Source organism: Colletotrichum scovillei, assembly GCF_011075155.1.
Source record: "Colletotrichum scovillei strain TJNH1 chromosome Unknown Contig00008, whole genome shotgun sequence".
NCBI lineage: Eukaryota > Fungi > Ascomycota > Sordariomycetes > Glomerellales > Glomerellaceae > Colletotrichum > Colletotrichum scovillei.
Window position 1 is genome coordinate 829,522 of NW_023336266.1, and position 13,656 is coordinate 843,177.

At 52.4% G+C, this 13,656-nt stretch overlaps 5 protein-coding genes across 5 annotated transcripts; 1 reads left to right on the top strand and 4 right to left on the bottom strand.

Moving 5' to 3' along the window:
• Nucleotides 1-70: 70 nt before the first annotated feature.
• Nucleotides 71-535, bottom strand: HER10_EVM0000131 (Bys1 family protein; the record flags this gene model as incomplete). Its single annotated transcript, XM_035469926.1, has 1 exon — nt 71-535. One exon carries the CDS (start codon nt 533-535, stop codon nt 71-73), a length of 465 nt encoding a protein of 154 aa, XP_035330340.1.
• Nucleotides 536-2,117: 1,582 nt separating this feature from the next.
• HER10_EVM0002073 (uncharacterized protein) lies at nt 2,118-3,184 on the bottom strand. The gene is made up of 2 exons (XM_035471799.1): nt 2,882-3,184; nt 2,118-2,698 (listed from the first exon to the last, which is right to left on the bottom strand). Exons 1-2 carry the CDS (start codon nt 3,053-3,055, stop codon nt 2,222-2,224), a joined length of 651 nt encoding a protein of 216 aa, XP_035330470.1. The 5' UTR covers nt 3,056-3,184; the 3' UTR covers nt 2,118-2,221.
• Nucleotides 3,185-4,070: 886 nt separating this feature from the next.
• HER10_EVM0007620 (tannase and feruloyl esterase) lies at nt 4,071-6,437 on the bottom strand. The gene is made up of 2 exons (XM_035477172.1): nt 5,477-6,437; nt 4,071-5,389 (listed from the first exon to the last, which is right to left on the bottom strand). The coding sequence occupies exons 1-2, from the start codon at nt 5,898-5,900 to the stop codon at nt 4,131-4,133; spliced, it is 1,683 nt and encodes a 560-aa protein (XP_035330798.1). The 5' UTR covers nt 5,901-6,437; the 3' UTR covers nt 4,071-4,130.
• Nucleotides 6,438-7,787: 1,350 nt separating this feature from the next.
• Nucleotides 7,788-8,217, top strand: HER10_EVM0012560 (uncharacterized protein; the record flags this gene model as incomplete). The annotated part of the gene is made up of 2 exons (XM_035481953.1): nt 7,788-8,151; nt 8,204-8,217. 2 exons carry the CDS (start codon nt 7,788-7,790, stop codon nt 8,215-8,217), a joined length of 378 nt encoding a protein of 125 aa, XP_035331061.1.
• A 1,827-nt stretch (nt 8,218-10,044) lies between these two features.
• HER10_EVM0005213 (uncharacterized protein) lies at nt 10,045-11,701 on the bottom strand (the record flags this gene model as incomplete). The annotated part of the gene is made up of 2 exons (XM_035474835.1): nt 10,045-10,959; nt 11,009-11,701. 2 exons carry the CDS (start codon nt 11,699-11,701, stop codon nt 10,045-10,047), a joined length of 1,608 nt encoding a protein of 535 aa, XP_035330650.1.
• Between the last annotated feature and the right edge of the window lie 1,955 nt (nt 11,702-13,656).

The window sequence follows — 13,656 nt, forward strand, 5'->3', positions numbered from 1 at the left end:
CCCTTCATAAACACCAATTGCAGCCTCCCCCTCCTCACCCTACCGATTGACCCCATCTCAACCAAACCCCCTAAGCACAAAGCGTCAAAACAACATCCTGATCCGCCGTACAGACCTTAACCTGACTACCCCCAGGACTAACACCGCCCTCCCACACAATAGCAGGACAGCTCGCAAGCCGACTCGCGACAACAATCTTGCTCCCCTTGAAACCGTCCCCGAACACGGTGCTCAAATCGTACCACACTCCCGCGCCGTCCAGGTTATACGCGTACACGAGCTGCGGCGCGCCCGTGTACAGGCCGTCGCGCGCGCGGGTGACTTTGAGGGCCCGGCCGCCGGTGGTCGGGTCCCGGGTGAAGGTCTCGCTGTAGGAGCCGCCCTTTGCGGCCAGGGGTCCGGCGGCGCGGACGTCGCCGCCGACGGACCAGAGGGAGACTTCGGTTGCGCAGTTGTTTACGACTGTTGCTTTGCCGAAGGCTGCGGTTTGGGTTGCGGCGGCGAGGAGGGGGATGAGGAGGGAGGTGAGATGCATGTTGGAGGCTGGGGACTTGTGTGCTTGAGTGGGAATTTGGTAGAAGCTGGAAGGGCGAAGATTGTCTCTGGCTTTGAAGCTTTGTAGTTTTGATGAAGTGTGGTTATGTTATTGCAATGAAGACGATGCTGATGCTGCTCAAGAAGCTTGATGCCGGAGTCTATCTATGACTTATATAACCGGGCCGGTGACCGACTTTTTACAAGTTCCAAGTGAGGTCATGCTATGTTGTCATGAAAGTCTCAAGGGTCTCAGCTGCCGGGCGACGGCACAGAGACTAAGATTCTAGATACGAGCGTCGATCAGATTGAGAATGTCACGATATTTCCTAAATGAGCATTCATGACACCTCTAACCTCTGAGAACCTCTGCCCTGCCGCCTCTGTCAGAAAGGAACTCGTGACTAAAGATCATCCCACCCTACATAAAATAGACTTAACCTCCAAGACAGGCCCCAGAGTACACGAACCGATGTGACGATGCCACGATGTCAACAGACGAACACAAACTTGCTGCTCGGCGAAATAAATTGGCTGAGGTCACTCCGCCTCTCACTTTGGAACTTTGGGGATGATGGTCAGGAGGTTCAAGACATACATTTTAAGCATGGTTAATACGAGCTTTCCCCCTCCGCAAATGTTGCCTGGCAAGCTGCATGCAACATCGGCTACGGAGCCTATTCAACCAGTCATGTTGTTGGTGGTTCTTGGGGGGGAAACACGGAAAGTTGGGGGAAAACTGGCTGGTGGGCTGATGTGAAGCGTTGTGTGTGTTTCGCTTGGGTTTGGAGGAGCGACCTCGTGAGTGATCTGCCGTGTGGGTTCGTTTACCTTCCCCGCATCCCTCCCCCTCGGCGCGGCTCGCCGGAGACATTATGTTGTTTGCTGTGGAGCTGAGCTGTCGCCGCCGCCGCCGCGCAGCTGCCTTGTACTTGCACAGCTTCACCCCGGCTCATCCGCGACCAGCCGCAGACTAGGCAGATTGAGGTACCGGACGACGAGAGGAGCGGGGGAGGGAGCTAGCTTCGGGCGGGAGGGGCATTTCTGTCTTTGTCTGTCAAAATAGCAATCCCCTCAGCTGCGTCGTTGTGTGTCGAAAGCGGATGAGCTAAAGTCAGACACTCGACATCGATGGTCAGACACGGGTCAGCCCTTGCTTCCGCCTAGCTGTCAACGGGGGGGAAGATCTGTTGAGAAGAAACGCTGCCGCCTGAGCCTCAACGAGACATGGAGATCGTCTGCTATTTTTCAGCCACTTTGCCCACACTTTTGAGTAACGTTGCGATGCGTTGCGATGCGGCATGACAGGAAGTAGTAGTAGTTGTAATAGAGGGCAAATTTGATTTGATTCTTTGGTCGGGTATATCTCATAATCCACCTGTCCGTTGCGCCAAACACCAGCCGAAATAAGGTCTCCCAATAGAATAGGAAAAAAAAAGAAAAAAAGAAAAGAAAATCAAGAGAAAAGTAGTCCATATCCATCTCATCATGTTGGGTATCAATGCCTAAAAGCAGCTTCCAACGCCTTGCAGTCGTCTCGTAATTCCATTTTTCAGAACCGATCAAAGATTGCTCTTTCTGCCCCATATATCCGTCAACGTAGCTTGGTGTAAATAGTGAGGAAAGAAAATAAAGCGAAAAAAAAAGAATAAGAAGAGAAATTATAAGGAAAAGATATATGAGAAAGTTAGCGAGATCCAGAGAGGGGAATCGTGGATTCCTCTTTCTTGCGTTCGCGTTTGGCGTAAATCAGTCCGCAGACATTACATAGCGTACTGGGACCATCGGGACCAGGCCGCCATTCCGGTGTATCGACGCGGTGGCACTTGTGGCACGAGAAATCAATCGTCTTGCGGCGATGCCTGCGTCCTGGGGGACTGCCGCTGTTCCCGGCGTGGCTCCTGGCCGCGGTGAGCTGTTGCTGTTCACTACTACCCTCGGCCCCCGACCTGCGCCTGTGGGCGTTGGGATCTTCCCTTTGAAGGGTTCTGATCTCGTGTATGTCGCGGGCGATGCTGTGGGATAATCTTGACATGGCACGCAAGTCGTCCTCGGTGGGTAAGGCGTGATCGCTGGAGGCATTATAGCCGCCTTCAGGGCTGGCAGCATTGTAGGCGGGGAATCTGCCGGTTAGGCGAAGTAATTGCTGGGCACCATGACGGATCTAAGGAATCAAGATGTCAGAAAGAGGAATTACTGCATTGACATGACGAGGGTGAAGTTGCCCACGAGATGATGAAGTTAGGTTTGTGTTGTTAAGGTAGAGACGACGGGTGGGCCCGATAAGGTCTCTCGATAAGGGACGGATGTGGAAGGGGAAGGAGGGCAGAAGATAAAATAGACTCACGCGCTGATGACTCTCGCCCTGACGAAGATGATTCCAAGAGACCCTATTGGGAGACCCTGGTTCGTCTTGGCCATCACTGCCGGTACTTATAGCAGTCGGGCCATGGGCGCCAGCGGGCGACGACCCTGATTTCGGGGTAGAAGCGGATCTTGGGTTGGAGGGGCCGGAAGGCATCAATCGGAGCGGTGGCCCAAGGGCCGGCCAAGCACGGAGGGAACGCACCCGACAGAGAGGGGCCGTAATGCCCAAAGAAGAGACGAAATAATTGACAAGGCCTGGAATCGAGGCCGAACGAATCGAATAAGGCCGGGGGTCTAGACCCGGAGCGATCGGAGCAGGTCCGCAGACGCAAAGGTCATGGAGCTGGACGGTGCGGTGCGGTGCGACAGGCAGCAGTAGCGGCAGCGGCAGCGTCGGGGACCACGAAGCGAAGGCGGCGGGCTGGTCAGGTCGCAGCGACAGCGACAGCGACAGCGACAGAAGCACAGGCTGGCACTGCTGACTGGCCGTGCAGGGCAAATGGTGCGAGTATTGGTTGTGTGTGGTGGTTTGTCCAGGATGTCGAGGAGGGCCGATAGATCGGTGGTGTTGAGGCTCGATCTTCGGACATGGAGCGAGGAATGGGGATCGAGAGCGATCGAAAGGAGGGTGGTTTTAAGAGGGAAAGTTGGCGTCGGGCCCTTTGTGAGAGGTGGCGAATGTTTTTTGCGGCCTTTTGCGGCTTGCGCATGGGAATTTGCTAACAAGGGGAAAAAGCAGAGGCGGCAAAAGATGCTAAAGTCAGCAGAGAGGGGCCAAGGGGGTGGGCCACCCACGGGAGGGGGGGGACCACTGGCGGGGGATTGGACCCTGAAAAACTGGGAAATTCGGGTTTGGGGACGCCGATGGCCCAGTGAGGCCCACCTCGGTTCGCCGGTGGTGGAGTCACGTTTTTCTGCGGGTGTCGGGGTCCTTCGAGAAGGATTCTTATGTAAGCATTCCAAGCTGAGATAAGCGTCTCTCTGAGCGGGCCATTTCCTCCGGAAGCATACACAATCACCCAAGGTACCTCCAAAGTGCCTCTTTGCCATTGGCGGACCACACTCCGGAAGAACCCTCCGGAAGGCAACAAGACCACCTCACAGGTCTATCATCCATCCGCGATGTTCCATTCCACGACATGACTGGTATTATTTTTTCTACCGATAAGATGCTATTCAAATTACTACATCAGACATGGAACACGATCCTCCGCTACATGACTCCAATACTACAACTCGTCCCTGTTCCACTCAGGCTTCGGGTAACTTGCTGATTGCTTCTCGCAGACCCACGAGTCCTTCTTATTCGCATCGCCACCGACAAACTTGAGAGCCGCTGGATATGCGCACAACGGTCTTATCGGCGCCGCGCTATCGTTCCCTCCGCTTAACTTGAACCCGTCCATCACAGCCGGCGTCTTCCCCTCCTCGACCCAAGCTCGCAGCGTCTCCAGCCCTTTCAGCGGGTAATACGTTCCATTCAGCCCATAGCAGTGGTACACTCCTGGCGCCTCAAAGTGGCGATAATACCCATCAGCCGCAGCGTCCACCGCCAGCACCCGATCGTAATAGTCCCTTGACGTGCGCATCGTTACACACTCGTCGGCCAGCCCGTGCCAGCTAATCATCTTACGCCCAAGTCTCTTGAACTCGGACAAGTCTGGATTGTTGGCCCCGATAATGCTGTCAAACTCCCGCCTGCTAGTCTCATATGCCGCCTCCAGATCGGCAAACGTCATGCCGTTAACGTCGTAGCTTGGGTCCTTGTGCACGAGGTTGCGGATCCATTCCACCGACATCTGGAATGGCCGACCGACGCAGGGCGCGTCCGGTACACTGCAGTTTGTGTTCCCGAGCCCGAAGCGGCCAGTGAAGGGTGCGCCGACTGGATATCCCTTTGGCAGCCAGAGCGGTTTCCCATCCGCGCCGTGCGGGCCCCGCCAGATCTCCCGCGCGACATCAGCCGCTTCCGCCGACATGACCATCTTCATATTCCCACAATCGAGCTCCTTGCCGACCACGCTTGCCGGTTCGAATGCGCACTTATCTGGGTCCGCAATGATGTTGTCCTTTACGCCGTCAAGCTCGTCGCATGCGTCGATCGCGAACTGCGTCATGAGAATCAGCTCGCAGATATGCGGGTACACCCCCTTTTGGTTCATCACGAACTGGGGCCAGTACGTGCTGATGATGAGACTTGGCTGGTTCACGGCCGGTGCACCGGAGAGGATGCCGTCGTAGTCTCCCGGATATCGCTGCGCTTCGATGATGCCCTGCCGGCCACCCGTCGAGCAACCGCTCCAGTACGAGTACTCTGGTGTCCGAGAGTAGTACTGCGTTACAATCGACTTTGCGATGATGGTCATGTCGTGCACCGAGACGTGGGCGTAGTTTACGAGTAATCGCTCATTGACCGTGCCATCTTTCTTCAGCGCCCAAGGGGCCTCTTCCCACGTCGTATGATCGTGCCCGGCGTCCGTTGAGCTTGCTATCGCCCCATTAGTCTGCGCTCACGCGTCTGAAATTCCAGCAAGAGCAACCGCGAGCGGAGAAGAGTCAGTGACGGAAAACGTACTCGCATATCCCTGCGCCAGCGTCGCAACGACCTTTTCGCTCCCAAACTGCCCGGCCGAGTACCCTCCTCCTCCGACGCCCACGAACCGTCCGTTCCACGCCTCGGTAGATGGAAGCCATATCTGCACCTGCGTCACGTCGTAGAAGTCCGTGTGGACGTACTTGACCGTCACGTTGCAGAAGCTGACACCCGTCGACGGGATGGCTGCGCGACCCTCTGGTGTCAATGGGCTGAACGTCAGGTCTCTGACCTCGGCCGCCGTCACGCCCACGAGGTCTGCGCCCTCGAGCTCCGTGGGGAATACAAAGGTATCGGGGGAGCATGGCTTCGCGGCCGTGTTGCTTGATGGCGTTGCGTCGCTTTGGGCTGGTGTTACCCAATCTGCCAGGCGCAGCAGCGATAGGAAGGTTGAAAGGCTCCTCATGATCGCTTGTCAACTAAGGAGCTCCTCATTACACAATTGGCATCGAAATCAATCAAGCCGACTTGAAAGAGGCTGCCAATTGATTATCTAGGTCGGGTGTGGCGGTGGTTGGGAACTGAGGCGTTCCCGCAAGCTCGGTGCTCAGACCTCGAGCATGACACACAACGAACACGTCGGGTTGATGCGTCACCGTTCTCCAACAGCTCAGACGGAATTTCGGACAGAACGAAGGCCCCGTCGCATGAAAGAAAAGAATCACACAAGTGGGTTCGTGGTATGGTATTAAAGACTGTCGAGAAAAAGCGGCATCGCCACTCTTCAGCTAAGGCGCGCCTGTCGTGGGATTACATGCCATGGCAGATGTGTGGGATGAGTTGGCAATGCGGCCAGGCGCATAGGCGGCAACAGGATTCCCGTCCCGCAGCTTCAATTACCCCACAAACGGGCGATCGAACCTAACCTTACTAGTCGTCACATGCGAACCGCCGCGTTGGCGCGTAGATCCAAGACAGTAGTAGCCCTGCAGAGTGAGCCGGCGGGCTGCACAACCACGTCAGCCTTACTGACTTGGCAAGTGTCATTTAGATTATCGTTAGCCTTGCGCTCTTTCGCCCTCTCTTATTCTCGAAATCACACACATAATTTGAGTGCAGCCAATGTAGTTTAAGCCGAACATTACTCTACCTTCCTATCCAAGGTAGGCAAGGTGAGATGGAAACCCGGAAGCTTCCTCGGGTCCGGAAGCTTACCTGCCAAGTCTGCACGGCTCTGTATCTGGATCGGGCTCACACTGCAACAAATGCGATGGCTGGTCAAGCTTCAGGCGAAGCAAGAGACGAATCTTGTCCTGTTCGCGCATGAAGTCTTTGCACTATTGTGAGGAGGCGATCCCATCGGAAGCTTTCCTATCTGTTCGCCACATTCTGCCACGAAGTGTGGCGGACTAATAAACTCTACCCCTTTTGCGTTCACATAGTTTGTCAAAAGATATCCAACTTCTTGTTGGCAATATTGTCTCTCTTTAATTAACCTCGTGGGGCATCACATGAGCTTCGGTGGAATGGAGAAAAGACTCTCGGTAAGGGATTCAACTTCAAACGTGGTTCGACACGTATCAGGCTTGAACTCGCTCCATTAGCTGCGGTGCTGTATTCATATGCAACGCAACCAGTCAACTGTGAGGCTAAAGTTGAGTTGATTGCGGGCGGTATCCTGAAAGTTGATTATATCGTTTGTTGAGTTGGTTGTCGAAGTCACTTTGAGTGCAGTATTGACTACCTGAGTCCTGTCACTTGAGATTCACTCTCAGATACATGCAGATTGTCTACTTTAGACAAGGAATTGTATTCAGTCTGTACCTAGAATAGCATTGTTTCGTTCTTTCACATCCTTTCACGCTTTAGCTTCGCTAAATGGAATCCACGTTGTGCTGTCAATGAAGACAACTTCTTTAACTTGCCTCAAACAGGAACACATAGCTAAGAGGAGTGCAATAGCATTATCTTCCACTACTTAAAGATCTCAAAGAGGTCTTTGTGGGCATTATCAGAGGTTGACAAAGCCCAGACCTATACTTAGTAATGTTGTCATGCAGACTTGTGAAGAATTGGTTGATGCTCTGCTTTGACAACAGCTCAATAACATTGTGTAACTACAAATCTTCCTCTTCATTGTTATATGCAGAACGAGCAGCCTCATAATGTTGCAGTTGGATATGAAGACACAAGATGAACCTCTTCTCCTGTCTCAGATATCATCAACCCACAGACAGACAGACCAACAAAACCAATTTACCACCTCAAATCGATCCAGCTTCGCTCACAGAACAATCTATCCCCTTCACTCTAAAGACACCTCACTCTATTACCTCAAAAACAACCAGACAAGATGCCCGCCGAAAGGAAGAGATCCATCATCGGAAAGGTCCTTAGCGGCGTGAAGATCAAGATGGAAAGAGCCATCAACGGCAAATACCAGCGCCACTTTTGCGAATCTAACAAGGTCGAGCCCTCGCACTGCCGCCGCCTGGTCATGATCGAGTGCACCTTTGACTTCCGCGTCAAAGCGGACGAGTTCAACAACATCATCACGAACTGGTTCGACCCGCACCACGGCACGCTGCCCACGAAGCTCTACAGGAAGATGGCCAGCATCGGCGTCAGGAAGGAGCACGCTGACGGCGTGCGCACCTCATTCCGCGTCTTTCTGCTGTTTGGCGAGGATATCCCGATCGACATGGTCATGAAGCGGGGTGATCCGGATATCTTGCCCGATGTTTTGAAGATGCTGTTTCCGCTGAATAGGGCTTCTAGTGTGAAGAGGGAGATTATCACGTGTGATTGTTCTCGGGATGTTTTTGATTCTCATGTTACGCTGCATGAGACTCGGTGTTTTAATGGAGTCTGGTTTGACAAGGATGGTGAATCGGTGAAGGCACAGGTGATTGGAACAACAGAGCCGGTGGATTGGAAGACTTTCCGGGAGAACTTGGACTGGCGGCCGAAGTATGGACATGGGACTTATTAGACTGTTTTCTTTTGTTGGTTTTTCCAGCGGTTATATAAAGATTAGGCGTTCTGCTTTTGGGGGATAAAAAGATGAATGGCATCACACCGTATTGCGAACTGTTCATTGCAAGACTCTAGAATGTTTTGGCTAGATCGGATGACGATGAATTCTTACGGGCTGCTTATTCCGTCATGTGCGTGTTATCGTCTGTATATGAGGACGTTCTCAAGTGAGGGATAATAGCGTACCGTATCATACTCTGACCTTATCTCTAATATTTTTGCATGCATGTGGTGGTTTTTTCTCCGGCTTGACAGGCGCAAAACCTTTTGCATGCATGTATAGGATATTTTCCAAAGACATCGAGTTGAAGAAAACCTGGAGGGATCTATCTTGGCGTCAAGACGGACTCGATTCGATAGGATAGACCGTCGTCGAGTACGCAAGCCATGACTGGCATAATTCGGACCGCGGTTGCATAGGGGAACAAGCTGCTACCCGCCCGGTGATCTACTTCGGCGGGAACCGCTTTGTGCACACATGCTAGTCCCTGCATCTGCTTGAGGGCGCGAATGAAGGAACACAGCGGGAATAGCAAACGCTCATAGGATCTTCCATCATCCCATGTATGTACGGCTGATCTAACCCACCGACAGTCCGTTATAAGACTGGGCCAGAATGCTTGTGACGAACTCAGTGGTTTCGCAGAACATGACGCGGTACTCATTATGATTCCGACTTGACCCCGTTTTGTTGAGTCTCAATTGAAAGCTGATGCAATCATCGAAATCCTGACAGGACATTCGCACTGCTGATTTGGCTACCCACAATGACAAGTGGCTGTACAGACACCAATTTTTCCCCGTTCTGATGGATCATACTGTAAAATCCATACATGCGGGTAGCTCCTTTCTATGTCTGATGGAAAACGACCGAGGGAGAGGATTCGATTGGGCGTACAGCTGGTCATCCAATTCATGAGGTGATGTTGACATTGGTTCGTGTTTCTACTCCGTGCGCGCCTGATTCCGCCGAGTGTGTGGAGACTTCAAGCTGTTTGTTGGTTCCAAAGTCTAAATAGCGTCAGGACTTGGCTCTCACTTCGAAACGCTAGGCGGTACCAGAGACGATGGGATGAAACCCCTAAAAGAGGTCTAGCCCCAACGAGAAACCAACATTGGTCGCGGCACATTGCCGCTTGGAGAAATGTCGTGATCTTCCATGTTCTCAGAAACAGGTTCTCTGGCGATGATTTGGTATCATTCTACCGACCCCCCGATGGCTGAGGGGTCTTGGAAGAATGTGGCTTAGGGCTGCAACGCAAGCCGAAGGCTCGCAAATGCCGTCTTGCTGGGTGCTGGATGAAGGTACTGGAATAGACAATCAATAGCACTAAACAATTCTGTACTTTATTCGTCTCAGTCGGTTTAACATGTATCGTCACTAAATATGGTATCACTCCTCAAAATCAGTCTGATAACTGCAGCCGCCCAGCCTTGGTATCCCAACTCCCGCAATGTAACCTCTGATGCGCTCCAAACCATTATGCTCAAAGTAGCCGACGCCATCTTGCCAAGTCTGCCTGAATCTTACCACGTACAAGTACACCCAAAATGTCGTTTTAGCCATCGTCATATCAAATTTCGCTCATTAAAAACCTGGCCTGACTGATACCAGATACGTCTGCAATGTAACGGAGGCGGCCCCTCAGATATCGTCTCTGTCTTGGCGTGGCGTAGTCGCTCTTCAAGGCCATGGCAAGCGGCCACATGACAATGAGACCGGCCTCGCCCTTGAGCGGATCATCTGGCTTTGTCGTGCCGCAGGGGAACTGAGAAACAATGACGCCGTACCCGTTCCAACTGCAAAAATACGGAACCGCTGACACGATATTGGCAACCCGTGTGCTCGCGGACTGAACCAGGTCGCCGTACTCGTCGTAGTCGCTCAAGCCTTCTCTACCAGCCGATGCTAACCACGAGCTGGCGCGGATCATCGTCGTAATGAGGTTGAGGTGAGAACACCATGTGACCAAATGCAACACAGCCATTGGTAAGTTGAAAAACTTGTACACTTGACCGTCAAACGTGGGCTCGGTATCGAGCTCTTCGTCGGTTCGGTCAAAGACCCATTCGGCGACCTCGACTTTCCACTGCGGATTCGGGTTCTCGCTGAGCTTTCTGAACTCGTCTTCGAGTTTCCGGCATTTTTCGAGTAGGTCGAGCATCTTGTCCACAGTCTCGTCGGTAGGGTCTCTCGCCAGGGCAATGATGCGGTCCACACCCTGCTGGAGTTGGTTGCAGAGGAGATTGATGTCGACGGTGGCGCGATTTGAACGCTGAACCGCCTCATTGTACAGTAGCCATGAGTAGCCAGACATTTCCGACTCTTTAAACAGATTCTGGACGGAAATGCATTGGTTGCGTGTCATGGCGAACATTTCCCGACCCTCATCCGTCTCTAGGCACTTCTGGCCACGTACTTGGACAATCTTGGCAGCGCCTTTGAGATGGCTGATGTATTCCTTCATTGAGTCCTTTGACATTAATGTCTGTGATATGTTAGCAGAGGGTAGAGCCAAAACACTGATGATGGCTAACCTCGTAGAAAGCCAGCATCAGAACGGCCCCTAGGGTTTGATCGCTGTCGATCTCCTTGGGATCGGCAATCGCTTGGCCAACTGCTCGTAAAGCGGCCACATGGTGCTCTTGTGCACGGAGGAGGGCAGGGCCTCTTGCTCCTTTTGACTGTCGCATCGCCAGGGCGGCCATAGATGTTGCCTTGAAGGCAGCTGAAAGGCAGACTGATATCTGGCCACGACCGAGAAAACGCGGCAAAAAGGCGTAGTAGCCCCGAGCTGTTGGCGTCAAAGGTACGTTGACGAACTCGGAGAGGAAGAGACACGAGGCTTGCTCGTCGAGCGGATTTGTCAGTCCTCCTGGAACGTTTTTGAAGCATTCGATGAGGTCACCCTCTTCATGTCCGATTTTGAATGGGGATGAGTTTCTTCTTGGCGGGCTTAATGACGATGTTTTATCGCAACAGTATCCGGGCGACCCGATCTTGATTTTTGTCGATGAGTCGGCGGAAGACATGTTGCTATCGGTGCTATTTGTTCTCATCTTCTTGAGTTTGTCGGCGGACTTTGACGAATCGCGAACGACGGGGCCGTAGCCTGGGCAGTGTCTCTTCGACTTCGTGCATCTCATGCAGAAGGGCTTCGCCTCATCGCACTTGACCTTCCTTATCCTACACAACTTGCATCCGCCCGAGGGCTTCCCCGTGTAAACCATGTTGATGAGATGTCGTGTATTCCGGTAGTAATGATGAATGAAAAAGAAACCCGAGAACGATCCAATATTAAAAAGGAAGGCGGGAGATGGGCTGAAGAAGGGGAAAGGAATCGGGGGGCAGACCCTGCGGCTGACTCGAGCAAGCTTTCGAGCTTGTCGCCTCCAGGGTTTTAAACCAGAGAGCCGGGAGATCAGTATCCTTGGCCCCCCCTCCGACACGGACCAAGATCAGAATGGAGTGTTCCTCAGGTCATGTGATGAGATTGAGCTGCTTGTGGTCATGGTTTCCGCTCGAATTGCTATCACAAACCCAGACGAGGCCCCTTTGGTGACGGGTCGCGTCCTTCCCGCCCGCTCCAGCACGAGTGTCCGAGGACGGCATGCGCATGATATGGTGTCGGTGCGCTCGGCTAGTCTGCAAGCCAAGATCACAGATCCCATCGTGTTTTGCATCTAGGCTATTTACAGCTTGACATATCCGCGGAACATTCGTTTAGATCTGATGCCCCAAGGTTCGGAATCAAGCCCCTCGCTTATGGTTCACTCGACTGGGCGTGCAGGTGTGAAGGGCACCCAGGTACAGGAAGATTCCAAAAGATGGTGCAGCTTAGGGCTTCGGATCATCACCAATTGCTGCAGGTAATGATGAAGCCGTGCACGCTGTCAACGTGTGACAGGAACCAAATGCGGCATCGTAACGCATGTGCTCTTTGACCTTCCCACGGTCTCGGTCTCGCACGGAGAAAGGGGACGTTTCAGAGACACTGAGGGTGAACCTCCTCAGCTTTCTTTTTCGGGGTTAACATATCGGCCGAGCGCCCCTGGAGTTGTTTCGTTTCACCAGGTCTCTGACGGATCCGAAAACCACTACGCTTCACACGATCCGAGCTCCAAGGCGATCTGCTCCAGCTCTTTGCTTCCTCCAGCTTCCTCGAAGAGACGAACGTTGAGTCACACGGGGCAGCTACAACACTTGAAAGCTGCAGAATAAGGATGACGTTGGCCGGGTTTGACTCGTTTAGAACAAGGTCTTTCCTATCTAGGCAGTGGAAGGGAGAAGCTTGTTTTAATCTGGCCCGGATGTGCTCCACAGCCCGGCCGATCATGCCGTCCGATCAGGACTTGAAGAAACACTGGGAGAGAAAGCTTCGATATCAAAGGAGCTTAGTCCAGTGATGACCACGTATGAATTGCAAACGCGATCAGACTTAGCCTGTGCAATATGCACAAGGAACCCCCACATTCCGGGTTCGAAAAAGGTCGAAGACCTGCTGTTGCAATATGGAGTTGTTGAATGGCGGGCGGTGGTACACAATTCAAGAACACCGATGTGGCAAAGATAGTGGTGTAACTTTATGGTAAGGAAGCAGCAGTCAACCCAGTGTCCTGTTGTGGTGTTCTGGGATTGCATGCAGTTTTTCTCAATACTAAATCGGTACGTTTCTATCATAAAGTAGACTCGCTCCGGGAATCGATTTGTAAACGAGTGTTTGGCATTTTGACACTATCAAAAAGAGGGCCAGAACTGTGAACTATTCAACAGCAAGCAGACGATCAATTCCGGCTCTCCAGTGTTGTTTTGTAACGATCGTAAGTACTGAGTCGCAGAATGCCCAGTAAGTAGCCAAGACAGTAAAAGGTAAGGGCTTGTTGTCGATTTCCTTCCGTAAGATCGCAGGTCGCAATAATCGTACTCGGTCGCTCTGTTTCGATTCGCTACCAAAACCAATGATTCAATACTGAGGATTAAGAGAGTTGTTTAACGAGGGCTGGAAAGAGTCTCTGGGATCTGTCCTGGGTTTTTGACTCCATCGCGTAAAACCTAACACATTGTCAGTCAACAGCACATCATACCTCTGTAGGCTTATGTTTGAAGAGTTGACATCTATACGTACGCAGCTCTTGGACGAAACGAATAGGGTTCATTCAAATTCTGAGACTTTAAAACAGAGAAT

What these genes read in the sequence shown, in the direction of transcription:
- HER10_EVM0002073 (XM_035471799.1), bottom strand. Translation starts at nt 3,055, where the DNA reads ATGCCTTCCGGCCCCTCCAACCCAAGATCCGCTTCTACCCCGAAATCA. An exon ending in AGGGCGAGAGTCATCAGCGC is followed by an intron (nt 2,699 to 2,881) that starts GTGAGTCTATTT and finishes TTGATTCCTTAG; the next exon opens with ATCCGTCATGGTGCCCAGCA.
- HER10_EVM0007620 (XM_035477172.1), bottom strand. Translation starts at nt 5,900, where the DNA reads ATGAGGAGCCTTTCAACCTTCCTATCGCTGCTGCGCCTGGCAGATTGG. An exon ending in GCTGGCGCAGGGATATGCGA is followed by an intron (nt 5,390 to 5,476) that starts GTACGTTTTCCG and finishes ATGGGGCGATAG; the next exon opens with CAAGCTCAACGGACGCCGGG.